Here is a 13,276-nt window from a genome sequence, read left to right as displayed (position 1 = left end):
AAGAAGCCAATCCTCATTCTGGCTGGTTTCTCTTTTCTCACACCACCATCTCAACCCCATCATCCCCAGTCCTCTCATGAACAGCAGAGAAACATGAAACCCCCACAACTAAAGTGCCATCTCAGTGTGGTTTTCCTGATCCCTCCTACTTGAGAGAGCTCCAAGAGTCCTGTATTTCAGCCAGCCCAGAATTTCTGCCAGTAGGCATCCCCATAATAAATCCAGGATTCCTGTATCTGTTTCCCAGGAGTCGGAAATATCATTTGATATTTCCATAGCAGAAACAGCCAAACTTCTACAGTAAAATCCAACTTAATCCTGGACTACTTATTGTATTTCAATTTTTACCTTGATAAACTGAAGGTATTACCACCAAAAGCATCCAAAGTAAAAAGCCTTACATCAAATTCAAGTGCATAGGCAGCCTAAAACTATTTCATCAGTACCAGGATACAACACCTTGAGGCACAATACTACTTATGAAAAGGGATAAAGGAAAAGTGTGTTTGCTGCAATTTTCTCAGCTCCTGTGAAAAAGACATAACCACAATACCTAATCTTTATTTCATAAACTCAAAATCGAATGAGAACATTAGTACCTTAGCTGTGTTAAGTCTCCACAACATACCCTTAATCTAAGATTGGGTCAGAGAAAAAAGGTGGCAAAGCAAGACCCTATTATTTAAGAATGCTTAAAAGCAGGGCATCCTGGTCTGAGAAGAGGTTTATCCTCAAGTAGCAAAGAGGAATCCACAACCAAGTCTATGCACCTGAAATGCTGCTGCATACCTGAGGAAGCCCACAAAACTATAAGTTGCACTGTTTCTTCCACATAAATGCTAACCAACCCTTTCCCTGGGTCTCCAGGGAATAGGCAACTGAACTGAAATTACATAGGAATCTATGTTGTGTGAAGTGCTAGGTCTAGTGATGTTAATAGAGATCAGAAAATTCATCCAAAGGCAGCACAGAAAAGCTTCTAAACAGGAACTGTATCTACTTTCCCATCATTTACCCAGTACAGGACATACTATCTAGCACAAAGAAAATGCTCAATAATGTAATGACTGGAAAACATAAATCAATGTGGCAAAAGTTGGTTTTCTGTGTTTTTCTTTAAAGTTTGCCTAAGTATACCCAAAACCATTAGGATTCAAATCAATTTTGCTTTTGAATGAGCCTTTACTTACCCCAAGTTATTTCTTCTAATAGTTTTCAGCCAAAACAAAACAGGGAATTAAGAAGGAGATATAGATTATAGAATGACCCAGAGATGAAAGGGTGACCTCTATCAGAGGAGAACTTGGACTGGGAAGAAAAAAAAAAGAAAAGAAAAGAATAAAAGAGAATGCTGTCTTCTAAGACAATTTTTTTTCTCCCAACACTAGAAAAACAATTTAACATTCCCCTATTTCCTGCTAAGATGCAGAACATCATGGAAGATGAGCAATCAGGTACAGAGCTCTAAGCTTATCATCTAACACAGCTATTTTCAAAATTCCCAGCTCAATGGAAGAGTAGAGAAGTAGTTCTAGGATGGAGACGAATACAGCTAATTAGTCCATCTAAGTGATGGACTAAAATCTCCTCCTAGCACAAAGGTACAACTGCCACAGGGGAAGGGGGCTGTGTGATCAGAGCTTTGCTCTTCTTTGAAAACACATGTAACTGCACAGAATACCCAATATTCCTGACCAAAGTACTGAAGACAGTGCATGATGAAGGACAAAAAGCAAACAAAATAGAATAGAATGTGCAAAAAGGTACACAAAAGTTACAATTTCTAAGCAAATCCCAAGTGTCATTCCAGGTAGTATCTTTACATTTTTAGAAGACAGAAAAAAATGGAACACATATTAAAATGCAAAGAAAAGAAATGGCCAATCTCTATTTCAAAGCTCTAAAACGACTGATGACAAAACAGAAAACTAGCTTTTTTTACATTCCAGGAAAAATAAATTTCACCAAATCAAGTCTCTGGGAGAAAGATGAGAAAGTCTCTCAAGACTCTGAAAGGCATCAGCTTCCTTTTAAATTAAGCTGCTATTCCAAAGTTCAATTAACAAAAGAAAGTGTTAACAAGATTCAACATGTAAACAAAGAGTGAGGCCAACCTTCCTTAAAACAGAGCACTTGAACCCAATATGAAATTCCCTCAGAAAGCTCTGGTTCTAAAAAAAAAAAAGAAAAACAAAAATGTTTTCTCCTCCATAAAGATCTCCACATTTGCCACTCAATAAAAAGCCCAGTAAAATAATTTCAATTCTGAAAAACGAAGTGTCAAAATTACTCAAGACAAATGCATCTTCAGAGCCATCAAAGAAGTCATTTATACCATCAGGAAAGTCACAAAACCAAAACAAACAGCAAACCCATTGTAGAGAAAAAAAAAAAAACTCAGCCACTGTTCTGACAACACAGAATCCATTTCAGGCTGCATAAAACATAACAAGCAAAATAAATCCAAGGTACAAGCAAAATGCCATTGCCTCCTCTTTTGTTTCAGGCACAATGTAACAAGGGCAGCCTGTCTGGGGCTCTGCTCCTGCTGATACAGTATTGCTGCTTAAACCTCCCTCCTCAAGGTCACAGCCAATTTCAATTCTGGAATAAAAGGCAGATAGTGGCAGCAATGGTTTGGGTTATCACTGGCAGAAAAGCAGAGTGTAAAAGTTTATGAGCTCATCAGGATTGTTGTACCATTACATCAGAGGCAATTATAAATGGCCAAGAGCAGGAGATGGGGAGCCAATCAGATCACAGATAGGATGTCAACCTAAGACCAACTGTCTCCTGGCTTTGACAGAAGGATTTTACCTCCATAATTCAAATCCCAAACCAAAGCAATCTGCACTTACTACTCCAATCACTCAGCTGTTTACCAGCACTTCCAGGGAGAAGCCCAGGCCACTGGGCCAGTGAAGCCCAAGACAGGAGATGGCCAGGGCTGCCCTGGGTGAACCACAGACGGCCTCTAGCTGCCCCCAAACAGGTCCCTGCCCTCCCTCGAGGTCCCCCGGGCCCGAGGGGCCCCTCCTTTAAAGCACAGACTGGGGGCGGCCTAGAGGAAAGCAAAGACACAGAGAGGAGCGGCAAGTGAGCAAAGAAATGTTCACTCAACTCCCAAGTTCCTATCACTGCCTACCCCCTAAGCTAAACCCCCAGCACCCCACCTCCCTGGGCCTGCCCTTTCCCGCACACACTGGCCTGCACACCCCAGAAGACCCCTGGAGTTCGAAGAGGCCAGGGGAGAGGGAGAAGAGGAGCAGACACCTCTGGGAAAGCCCGACACAAAGGCTGAAAGAGGGAAGGAGAGGAAGGCAGACAGGCAGCCATTTTAAGAGAGAAGAGCCAGACAATGGCAGCTCCCCAGCACTGGGGGCCCGGGGCTGAGGGGAGTCCACGGCTGTGGCCCGCTCCCCGCAGCCGCCACCCACCCCCAAGACCACGCTCGTCCCAGCCCCCTCCCCACTCGACTGTGTACCTGAGGAGTCCGGGCGAGCGGCTGCCCCCCGCCGCCGCTGCTCCCGGGGCTCATGGGCGCGTGGTGGCTCCTTTGTTGGGCCCCTCCCGAAACGGCCGCCGCCGCCGCTGCCGCCGCAGCCCCCCAACACTGCGAGGCCATGTCCGCCGGGCCTTTAGCTGCGCCCCCGTCCTGGGGCCCGCCGCCGTAGTCGCCCCCGGGGTAGCCCTGGTAGCCCCGGGCCGAGCTGGGCGATGTGAGCAGTTGGTTGAGGGTGGGGGTGGCGGTAGGCTGGGGGGTTCCCCCGCCGGCCGCTGAGGGGCCGCCTCCCCCCATGGCCCCGAAGCGCTGCTGAGCGAAGGACGAAGACGACGAGGAGGCGGAGGCGCTGGAGGAGGGAGGCGGCTTGGAGCCGGCAGCCGCCGCTGCGCCGGAGCCCGGAGTGCCACCTCTCGGGGAGCTCAGCGCGTAGGCCTGGGGGGGCGGGGGGTAGGCGCTGCGGTTAGGGTAGTAGGAGTTGTACTGGTGGTTGGGGAAGCCGTGGTCGTGCGAGTTCTGCTGGGGCCCCGCGTAGGGCTCCAGGCCCCCGCCGCCGCCGCCGCTCTGCAGCGCTGCCAGGCCAGGGCTTTGTTGTCCGCCATGTTGTTGGTGGAAGACGGCGGCCGCCGCGGCGGCGACCGCAGACGGGCTCCGGCCGTAAGGTTGCCCGAAGCCGTACGCTGGGGGCGGCAAGGCGGCCGCGGCTGAGTGAGGAGGCGCCCCCACCCCATCGCTGCTGCCGCCGCCGCCGCCGCCGGGCGGCTCCGTGAGGTTATTGTTCAGGGCGGGCCTAGGGCCCGCGTTCCCGTTCGAGTTCTTCAGGTCCGGCTCCGCGCCGGGCCCGCCGCTGCTGCCGGCTCCGCCGCCGCCACCCCCATTGCTCTCGGCCCCGTCCTGCAGCTCCTTTCCCAGCGGCTGCGGCGGCCCCACGGAGGGGCCCTCGCTTTCCTGCCCGGCGGCTGCCTTCATTTCCCCGCGCTCGGCCGCTGCTGCTGCCGCCTCGCCCCCCGCCTCCTCCCGCTGCTGCTGCTCGGCTTTCTTCAGCTCCGAGGGCGGCGGCGGCGGGTTGCCCAAGCTGCTGGCGGCGGCGGGGGCGACCTGCGCGGCCATGATCCCCGCTGTCTCGTCCGCGGAGAGACCCGGCCCTGTCTTCGTCTTCTACCCCCCTCCCACCCCGCCCCGGGGCCGAGTCCCCCGGGCTGCCCTCCCCACCCGCCCGGGCGGGCCTCGCGGGGCTCCGCTGCTGCGCTGCGCTCGCTCGCTCGCTCCTCTCCCCCCCGCCCCGCCGGCTCAGGCTCCGGGCTGGCGGCGGCGGAGGAGGAGGAGGAGGAGGCGGCGGCCGAGGCGCCGGCGGCTTAGCTGCTCCCGGCTCTGTAGGCTCGGGACCCGGCTCTCCCGGCTCATTCCCCCCAAGCCCTTGCCTGGGAATGAGGGGGGCGGTGGAGGCTCCGCTCCCCAGGGCCTGGCCCCGCTGTGACTCTCCGCTTTCTGCTGCCGGAGAAAGGAGGAGGGAGGGAGGGAGGGAGGGAGGCGAGGGGGAGGGGGCGGGGAGGGAGGGAGCGGGGGGAGGGGGACCCGGGTCGGGCGGGCTGGAGGGCGCGCGGCAGCAGCCGGGGCGCCGGGAGGCAGAGTCGGGGCGCGGGCCAGGCCAGGCGCCCTGCCTCCCCTCCCCGGCCGCGGCTCCGGCCGAGGCTGCTGCGCGGAAGCGGGTAGGCGACCAAGCAGTCGGCGGGACTGAGCGGCTAGAGCGCCCCACTCTCCTCCGAGTCCCCCTCACTCCGACACGAGGCTCAGCACTGCCATTTTACCCAGCGCCGTCGCGGCTGCCTGACAAACCCGGAGTGGAGAGCGGAGCAGGCGCAGCGGTGGAACGGACTCGCTCCCTTCCCCTCACAAAGGAGGAGGGGAGAGAACAAGCCGCGGCGGCGGCAGGCCCTCAGCAGCTTTTGCTCAGCAGCGCCGCCGCCGAAGGCTTCTGAGAAAACCCGGCCCAGAGCTCGCTCCTCTCCGGAGCCTGTGCCGCCTCCCTGTCGGCGTTCCTATCCTGGTCTGTCCCCTCCTGGTGGTTCCGAGGGGAGCTGGCAGCGTGAACTTTACCCGCGGCTGCAAAATTGGCCTGAGCCCTAAACCGCGGCCGCCTCGGCCCAGGCCTGACCCCCTGGCAGCGGGCCTGGTCTGTTGGCCGCTGCTTAGCACCTCCACAGCACTTTCTTCTTCAAAGCCTTCTGCAAACCAGCTCTAAATACCCAGCGGAGCTAGCTCTGCCTTTTACCCCCTTTGCAAGCCTGTAGGAGTGACCGATCATTGTTCAGACTATCCGTTTTCCCACTTGCCTGCCCTCAGTAGCAGGTCTTCACAAGGCACTAGGGACGTGAGGTCCTAATTATCCCCATTTTACAGAATTGAAAGACAGGGAAGGGAATGCCTGTCATTCAAAGTCTGAGGGCCGAGGAGGGTGGCTTTAAAAAGAAAATGGAGTCCCAAAACTGCCCTCTGTCTACTTAGCCATAAAAATATAGGTGGTCAAGTTGTGAAAGTCAACAATGGGATCAGAATATCAAAACGGATTTGAAATCAAAGCTTGTCATCTCACCACTGATTGAAAATGGTGGCCACTAAAGCTGCTTTGAGGGCATAAGACAGTCTTCCAACAGGAGAACCCAAGACCCATTATTATCACTTCTTCTGGGAACTTAGTCCACGATGACCAATAGCCCCAGTCTCCAAGAAGGTTCAGGGACTGAAGGAACCTGAGTGTTCAAACCACTGCAGAAGAGGGTTGCAGAAAATGGAAATCATTTTCTCAAAGAAAAGGCACAGTCTACTAGTTCACAAAGAAAAAGCATGCTACTTAGATGTGGTTTGTTTTTTGAGGGCCCATTTTGTGGCCCTCAGTAGAGAGCCATGGCATCATAGCTCAAGGTGGTCTCGAATTCTTGAGATCAGGCGATCCACCCACCTGTGCCACTCCCGAATACTAAGATTACAGGTGAGCCACCATACCCAGGCTTCAGATATGTTCTGTTTTGTTTTGTTTTTTGCAGTTTTTGGCCAGCACTGGGTTTGAACCTGCCACCTCCAGCATATGGGACCAGTGTCCTACTCCTTTGAGCCACAGGCACCACCCCAGATATATTTTCTATCCTGCAATGTAAAGAGTCTTTAAAGTTTATCCAGATTGATCTGGAGTTGGCTATAAGGCCAGGTTTATCTTAAAAGATCAAGGCATGCATAGAAAACTCCAATATTGTCTTGATCTATAGGCATCTCCAAATCCCACCACTGGCCTTTCCTCTTTAGGCTGACTTGGAAGGCTGTCACTTCAGAAAGGCTGTGAAAGCCAGAGGGGATTCTAGCTCTTCACTAGACCCAAGGCTGTCTTGAGAAAGGCCCAAGACCTAGACACCAGATCTTCCCCACCCCACCCCCCGTCATATTTTATAAATGAAGACTTCATAGTCATAATCTTAGAACTTCATACTCTGCAGAGTCCTGGATCACAGTAAATAATTTCTACCCATAAGAAAACTCAGAGTAGGGCGGCGCCTGTGGCTCAGTCAGTAAGGCGCCGGCCCCATATACCGAGGGTGGCGGGTTCGAACCCAGCCCCTGCCAAACTGCGACCAAAAAATAGCCGGGCGTTGTGGTGGGCGCCTGTAGTCCCAGCTACTCGGGAGGCTGAGGCAAGAGAATCGCTTAAGCCCAGGAGTTGGAGGTTGCTGTGAATTGTGTGATGCCACGGCACTCTACCGAGGGCGATAAGGTGAGACTCTGTCTCTACAAAAAAAACAAAAAAAAAAAAGAAAGAAAGAAAACTCAGAGTAATCCACACTAAAAGACAAAACCTTTCTGTTGCTCTAAGAGTGGTGACATCCCCCCTCCAAAAAAAACTCCACAGCTTTATCCCCCCTTCCCAGCCAAGAACCAAACCAGCCTATCACAAACATCCCACTGACTGGTGTGGGCCAGTGCCCTCTTTTCACTCAACAGTCCTCAGGGGCACCAACTCTCTGGGTGCATTAGGTCCTAGAAACCAAATTATAGGCTGCCTCATAAATAGAGCTTGGCTATTTAATAAACTGCCTCTGAGCTGGCAAACAGTCCTGAGTCCTGCACACAAATGAGGAATTTTTTTACATGCAATTACCCTGCTATTTTTCTCAGAGCTGGGGTGTAATGGGAAATCTGGAGCCCAGAGAAAATCTGGAAGCCAGAATGGATTTGTCTCCAAAGAAAGCTCTCATCCCCCTTTCTTCAATGGTTGTGAAATAGGGAAAGCGCCAAAATCTCTTTCCCTACACGTGGGCACGGTGTTTTGAAAACAGTCACCATTTTTATCTAGCAATAAGGTGAGGTGCACAAAAATATATGCACCTGGGTTGGGGGGGTAACATGTGATTTCTTTCCCTCTGGTTTTTTTCAATCCTTTAGGTTTCTCTTCCACCCGTACCGTTAGAGCCCCACACCAGTATCCCTGGGACTGCTGCGCTGAGGGAACTTTCTCTGAAACTGGCTCACCAGCTTTCCCTAGGGGCAGTGGCAACGGGAAAGGGGGGAGGGGAAGAGCTGGCACGTGGCTGGCCGGAGCAGCGAGACCCTGGCTTGGGGCCGTGGGTCCTCCCCTCAGTGGAGTTTTCTCCCCCACGGCCCCTGCTTTTTAACCCCACACCCAAGCAGCTCAGGAATCCCGGCGCAGATTAGAGAACTAGGACTAGGACAGCGCTACCCTCGCGAAAGCGCCTCTGCCACCAACAGCCTGATGGCAAATATGGACTGAATCGTTGACATGGAAACCGGACTAAAGTCTCGTTAGCTCTCCCTCACAAGAGAGTTCTTATCACCGTCCCCGGCAGTACGGCGCGTGGCAAACGCGGACTGGATCCGCGGTCCAGAGGATCGGGCGGAATTTCTACGCGCATTAACTCCAGCAGCAGAGCAGCCAAGGAAGGGGGGGCAGGGCTGCCAGTGCAAACGGGCTGAAAATGGCAGAGGATGTTCTCTCATTTCATCCAGCTGCACAGTGTGCACGGATTGGGCCCGAGAATAAGGGAACAATCTATTAAAATTCACACAGTGAACTACAAAATGTGGAACTGAGGCCTGAGGGTTTGCTAGGAGAGAGAAACGTCTTCAGGGAGGACAACCCTTCCTCCCTCGCTGTTTGCTTCCTCTAAAGGTCTGAAATAACGAAACTCGACAAACAAAAGATCGAGTTCTGTTCTTTCTTCCACTCCTTGTAGGGGAAGACGGCTTAAGCCCAAGGACCTTAGTGAGGGTTGGGTTGGGTTCTGAACTAAGGCGTAAAAAATCGGTGGAGCCACCGGGTGGCTGCCCCCACACATTCCCGCCGCGGCAAAGCAGCAGACACCCAGCAGAGCTCTCTGGAGTGCGAACTGGAGCTGCGAGTTTGAGCAAAAGGGCAACTATGTCAGTTGACGGAAGCCAGAAGCAGAGTTCAAAGCCTGGCGTGGATTTTCGTCAGGAGCTGTCTGTTTCTTAAAGTTTGTAACTCCGTGTTAAGAAACAGCCCCAGCGGAGGCTTTGGGATCAGTGTGAAAGTCTAGCACTACCATCTGACAGCGAGCTGCAAAACTTTGGGCTGCATATTAAGCGAGGAAAGTGGATTGAAGCGAGAGTCAATTCATTATGTTACCGGCTCCCAGGCGGAAGCTGAAAACTACGAAGTGGATCCACGGAGAGAAAAACGGAGCGGAGTCAGAATGGCGCTCAACAGCTCTTCCCAGTAAAATTGTGCTTGCCAGGGACCCAGAAATCTCAAAGGAACAAGCCAGGAGGCATTAAGCTTGGTGAATGCTCAACAACGAATTTTCTAGATCCTTTCCCCACTCATCTCAAAGCCTGAAAATAAGCAATTTGAGGGAATTTACATTTCAGAAATGACAAGGAACGTATTTTGAGAAACAATTTCTGAATGAGACTTTTCACAAGAGTAGCTATGAAAAAATAGCTTCAGGCATAGGTCAACTAGCTTATTTTGTACCAAAATAAAATAAGACTACCCTGACCACCACCTCCCCCAAAACTAACATCAAAAATAAAATAAATGTTCAGGCTGGTCTGGTTTATGGCAGGTTTCAAACAAAACATAACACTCAGGGGGCAATCTAACATGAGGAAAAAGGTACCAAGGCTCTCACACTCTAATGGGTACATCTCTTCATTCATTACTCTCACTGGTGAGCTTGCTAACTATTGTTTTTGGAAAAGACTGAGTAAAACTACACTAATACTAAAAAAGAAAAAGATGAGACTGGAGTTTTGTAAAACCATTGGGCAGATCAGGAATTTGGATTTCTCATTTCTGCTGAGTCTCACTGAAGATTTGTTTGTATTCATCAGCCGGTACAAAAAATTATAATATGTGAAAAACATACAAAGAAGCTTGATAGTCACTTCATAGTCGATCAAAGAGAAACTTAACTATTTTGTACTTGGTACTTATTACTCTAAGCTGCTTTTAGATTTAGAAAGCTAAGTACCAACAATATTAACAAGAAAAGATAAGGTCACCAATCAATACAAATTCTTGCTATTGCCCAAGAACAGAGAAAGTCTGTTATCTTTGACTTTCCATGTTAATCAATGTAGGCTGCTTTTGTTTTGTTCTGTTCTTTGCAGTAGGAAAAATTCATACATATAAAATGATGATAAAGGAAATTTTTGAGAGTTGAGGATAGAGAAGAAAATCAAAAGGAAAAATCAAATACTGTATTCTAGGTTGAGATTTCTTTCAGCCCTTGCTTGTATAAGCTTTCTTACACTGCCATTTTACTGAGATAGGAAAAAGAGTCAGCATGGGGAAGTTTCTCACAGCAACTCTGGAACGGATCTGGAATGGAGCCTTTTGTTCCAACACAAGTTCTGTAGAAGAGAGTTGGAAAGAGAAGGAAAAACACAGTGTGAATACAGACAAAATGGAGGGAGGTAGACATGCAGTCCTTTGAAATAGGATAGATGGCTTAAAAAGCAAATGTGCTGCCTGTTCTGTGCAACATAGCCACTTCAAGAGAATCTTTCAGCATGATCATGCTAGATCTTTTGTGTTAAGAATCAACACAAAAAGGTATAAGACAGGAAATGAAATGACCCCTAAGAGAAAGCATTCTGACTAGCTTTAATAGGATTAAACCATCCATCCTGACAGAAAATTACTTCTGCCATAAAGTGGCCCAAACATTAGTCAGGCAGGGAACTGACTACTGTAGTAGGAGTGGTGGTATGGCACTCCACGCCAGTGAAATGCAGAACTTACCAATGACACCAAGGGAAAGCTGCCAGGAAAAATTACAGTGTGTTTTGGCACTTTTCCACATTATCACTTTCTTCTTTGAAATTTAACAGCATTGAAATTGGATTCAGAAGTTAGCCACCTGAGAAGTTAGGGGGTAGAGATCAGAAAGTTGGTTCTTACTGGCCTACCCCTCCAAAGAGATTATTGAAGGCCTGGATAGCAGTGTGTTTTGCTCTTCCAGTCTTGCTGTGGGAGTGAGAGAACAGGAGACAATGAAATAACCCAGCATGCTCCAATCAAGCCTATCCAGCAGGCCATTTAAAAAAACATCACTGGGGCGGCGCCTGTGGCCCAGTGAGTAGGGCGCCAGCCCCATATGCCGAGGGTGGTGGGTTAAAGCTCAGCCCCAGCCAAACTGCAACAAAAAAATAGCTGGGCATTGTGGCGGGCGCCTGTAGTCCCAGCTGCTCTGGAGGCTGAGGCAGGAGAATCGCATAAGCCCAAGAGCTGGAGGTTGCTGTGAGTTGTGTGACGTCATGGCACTCTACCGAGGGCGGTACAGTAAGACTCTGTCTCTACAAAAAAAAAGAAAAAAAAAAAAATCACTGAAACACACACCTCTCTCCACCACAATGTGCTTTCATTAATAGAGCCCATCCACAAACTACACTCTTCAACAAAAAGAGTACGTAGTGCCATACAATATTAGGTGCTATTTTTGCTCCCAAACACCAAGATCAGGATATAGCTTATACATTTTAATGTTCCCTTCAGACCTCAGAACAAAGTCCAAGACCTCATTTAAGTATTTATTTCCCCAATCAATATAGCTCCCGAAAAATATGGATACCCTGTCCAGAGTTTGTGGCTGATTTGTTTGCCCTTTTAGCTCAGCTAAAGTTAGAAGTCCAATGTGTTTAGAAAAAAAGAATTGTAGGTGACTCCACACCTACCCTCTGCTTTTTTATAAAGTAGTAGCTAGTACTTCCAAGATGGAATCATAGGAGAGTTGAGGTAACACATGGCCTTGGAAAAGAAGATATTCTCAACGAAAAAGCTTAGAGGTCAGGAGGTTGTAATCTGGCCTACTGAGGATTTTTAGTAATCTATCATTGGCATAATTTGTCACCAAATGCAGAGAGATTAGAAGGAAACCACTTAAGTTTAACTTTAACCAACTATTGTACACCAAGGCTATGCCGTCTATATTCACCCTTCATGTTGAAACACCTTTACCTATGCACCTGCTCGTCTTTAGCAATCCTTGAGTTGCATGTGCTGTTCTGACCCAACATCCACCAAAATTCTTCTTCTACTGAGGCTTAGAAATTTTGTGAACATGTTATTCTTTCAACTAGAAATTAATAGTCTGACTATTGTTAATAAGCATTGCAAAGCCATATTTATAAACTTCATTAAGTACCTTGTTCCTTGATTTAACTATCTCCTAGAATGCTTACTAATGCTATAAAAATTGCATTTATTCCTATTACTTGGCAGTAGAAATTTCTAAAGTTCCACAATAAAACTCACAGGAGACCCCGCAACACAAACAGATGCAGTCACAGTCACACTGGGTCATAACCATTCACTGACATCACTTTTTTTTTTTTTGAGACAGAGTCTCAAGCTGTCGCCCTGTGTAGAGTGGTATGGCGTCATAGCTCACAGCAACCTCCAACTCAGGCTCAAGCTAACTGCTTGCCTCAGTTTTTCTTTTTCTTTTTCTTTTTTTTTTTTTTTTGAGACAGAGTCCCACTTTGTCACCTGTTGTAGAATGCCACGGCATCATAGCTCACAGCAACCTCAATCTCCTGGGCTTAAATGGTTGGTTCTCTTGCCTCAGCCTCCCAAGTAGCTGGGACTATGGTGCCTGCCACAATGCCTGACTATTTTTACCAGACATGTTGTTGCTTTTTAGACCAAGTCTCACTTTGTTGCCTTCAGTAGAGTGCCAAGGCATCATAGCTCATAGCAACATCAAACTCTTGGGCTCAAGCAACTCTCTTGCCTCAGTCTCCCAAGTAGCTAGGACTAGAGGCACCCACCGCAAGGCCCAGCTAATTTTAGAGATGGGGTCTCCCTCTTGCTGAGGCTGGTCTCAAACCTGTGATTGCTCAGGCAATCCATCTGCCTAAGCCTCCCAGAGTGCTAGGATTATGCCTGGCTATTTGTAGAGATGGGGACTTACTCTTGCTCAGGCTAGTCTTGAACTCATGAGCTCAGGAGATCTCTCCCACCCATCGGCCTCCCAGAGTGCTGGGGTTATAAGCATGAGCCACCGTGCCCAGCCTAATTTAGTAACTTCTTCACCATTGTATATGCTATGCTGTTGGACCAACCTTCTCCCCTACCTCTGCCACACACATCCATACAAACTTCTGACATCATGTTTTGGTGTGTGATGCCAAAATATGAGAAATACTTAACAAGAACAACAGAATAAACATTTTCTTAACAACTAAAAATATGAGGAGGCCTGATAATAAGGGACATTTATTTTCTACTTTAGTTAATGTTTT

The 13,276-nt window shown here is 49.1% G+C and overlaps 1 protein-coding gene across 2 annotated transcripts in view; it reads right to left on the bottom strand.

Annotated features, from left to right (window-relative positions):
- ARID1A (AT-rich interaction domain 1A) overlaps positions 1-4,686 on the bottom strand; it is a 105,193-nt gene extending 100,507 nt beyond the window's left edge. For both annotated transcript variants that reach the window (XM_053577036.1, XM_053577037.1), the window contains exon 1: positions 3,485-4,686. In XM_053577036.1, the coding sequence (XP_053433011.1) occupies positions 3,485-4,612 (1,128 nt within the window). In that variant the 5' untranslated portion in view covers positions 4,613-4,686. The remainder of the gene's footprint in view (positions 1-3,484) is intronic.
- Positions 4,687-13,276: the final 8,590 nt, after the last annotated feature.

Source organism: Nycticebus coucang, chromosome 22 (genome assembly GCF_027406575.1).
Source record: "Nycticebus coucang isolate mNycCou1 chromosome 22, mNycCou1.pri, whole genome shotgun sequence".
NCBI lineage: Eukaryota > Metazoa > Chordata > Mammalia > Primates > Lorisidae > Nycticebus > Nycticebus coucang.
This window is presented reverse-complemented; position numbering and strand designations above follow the sequence as displayed.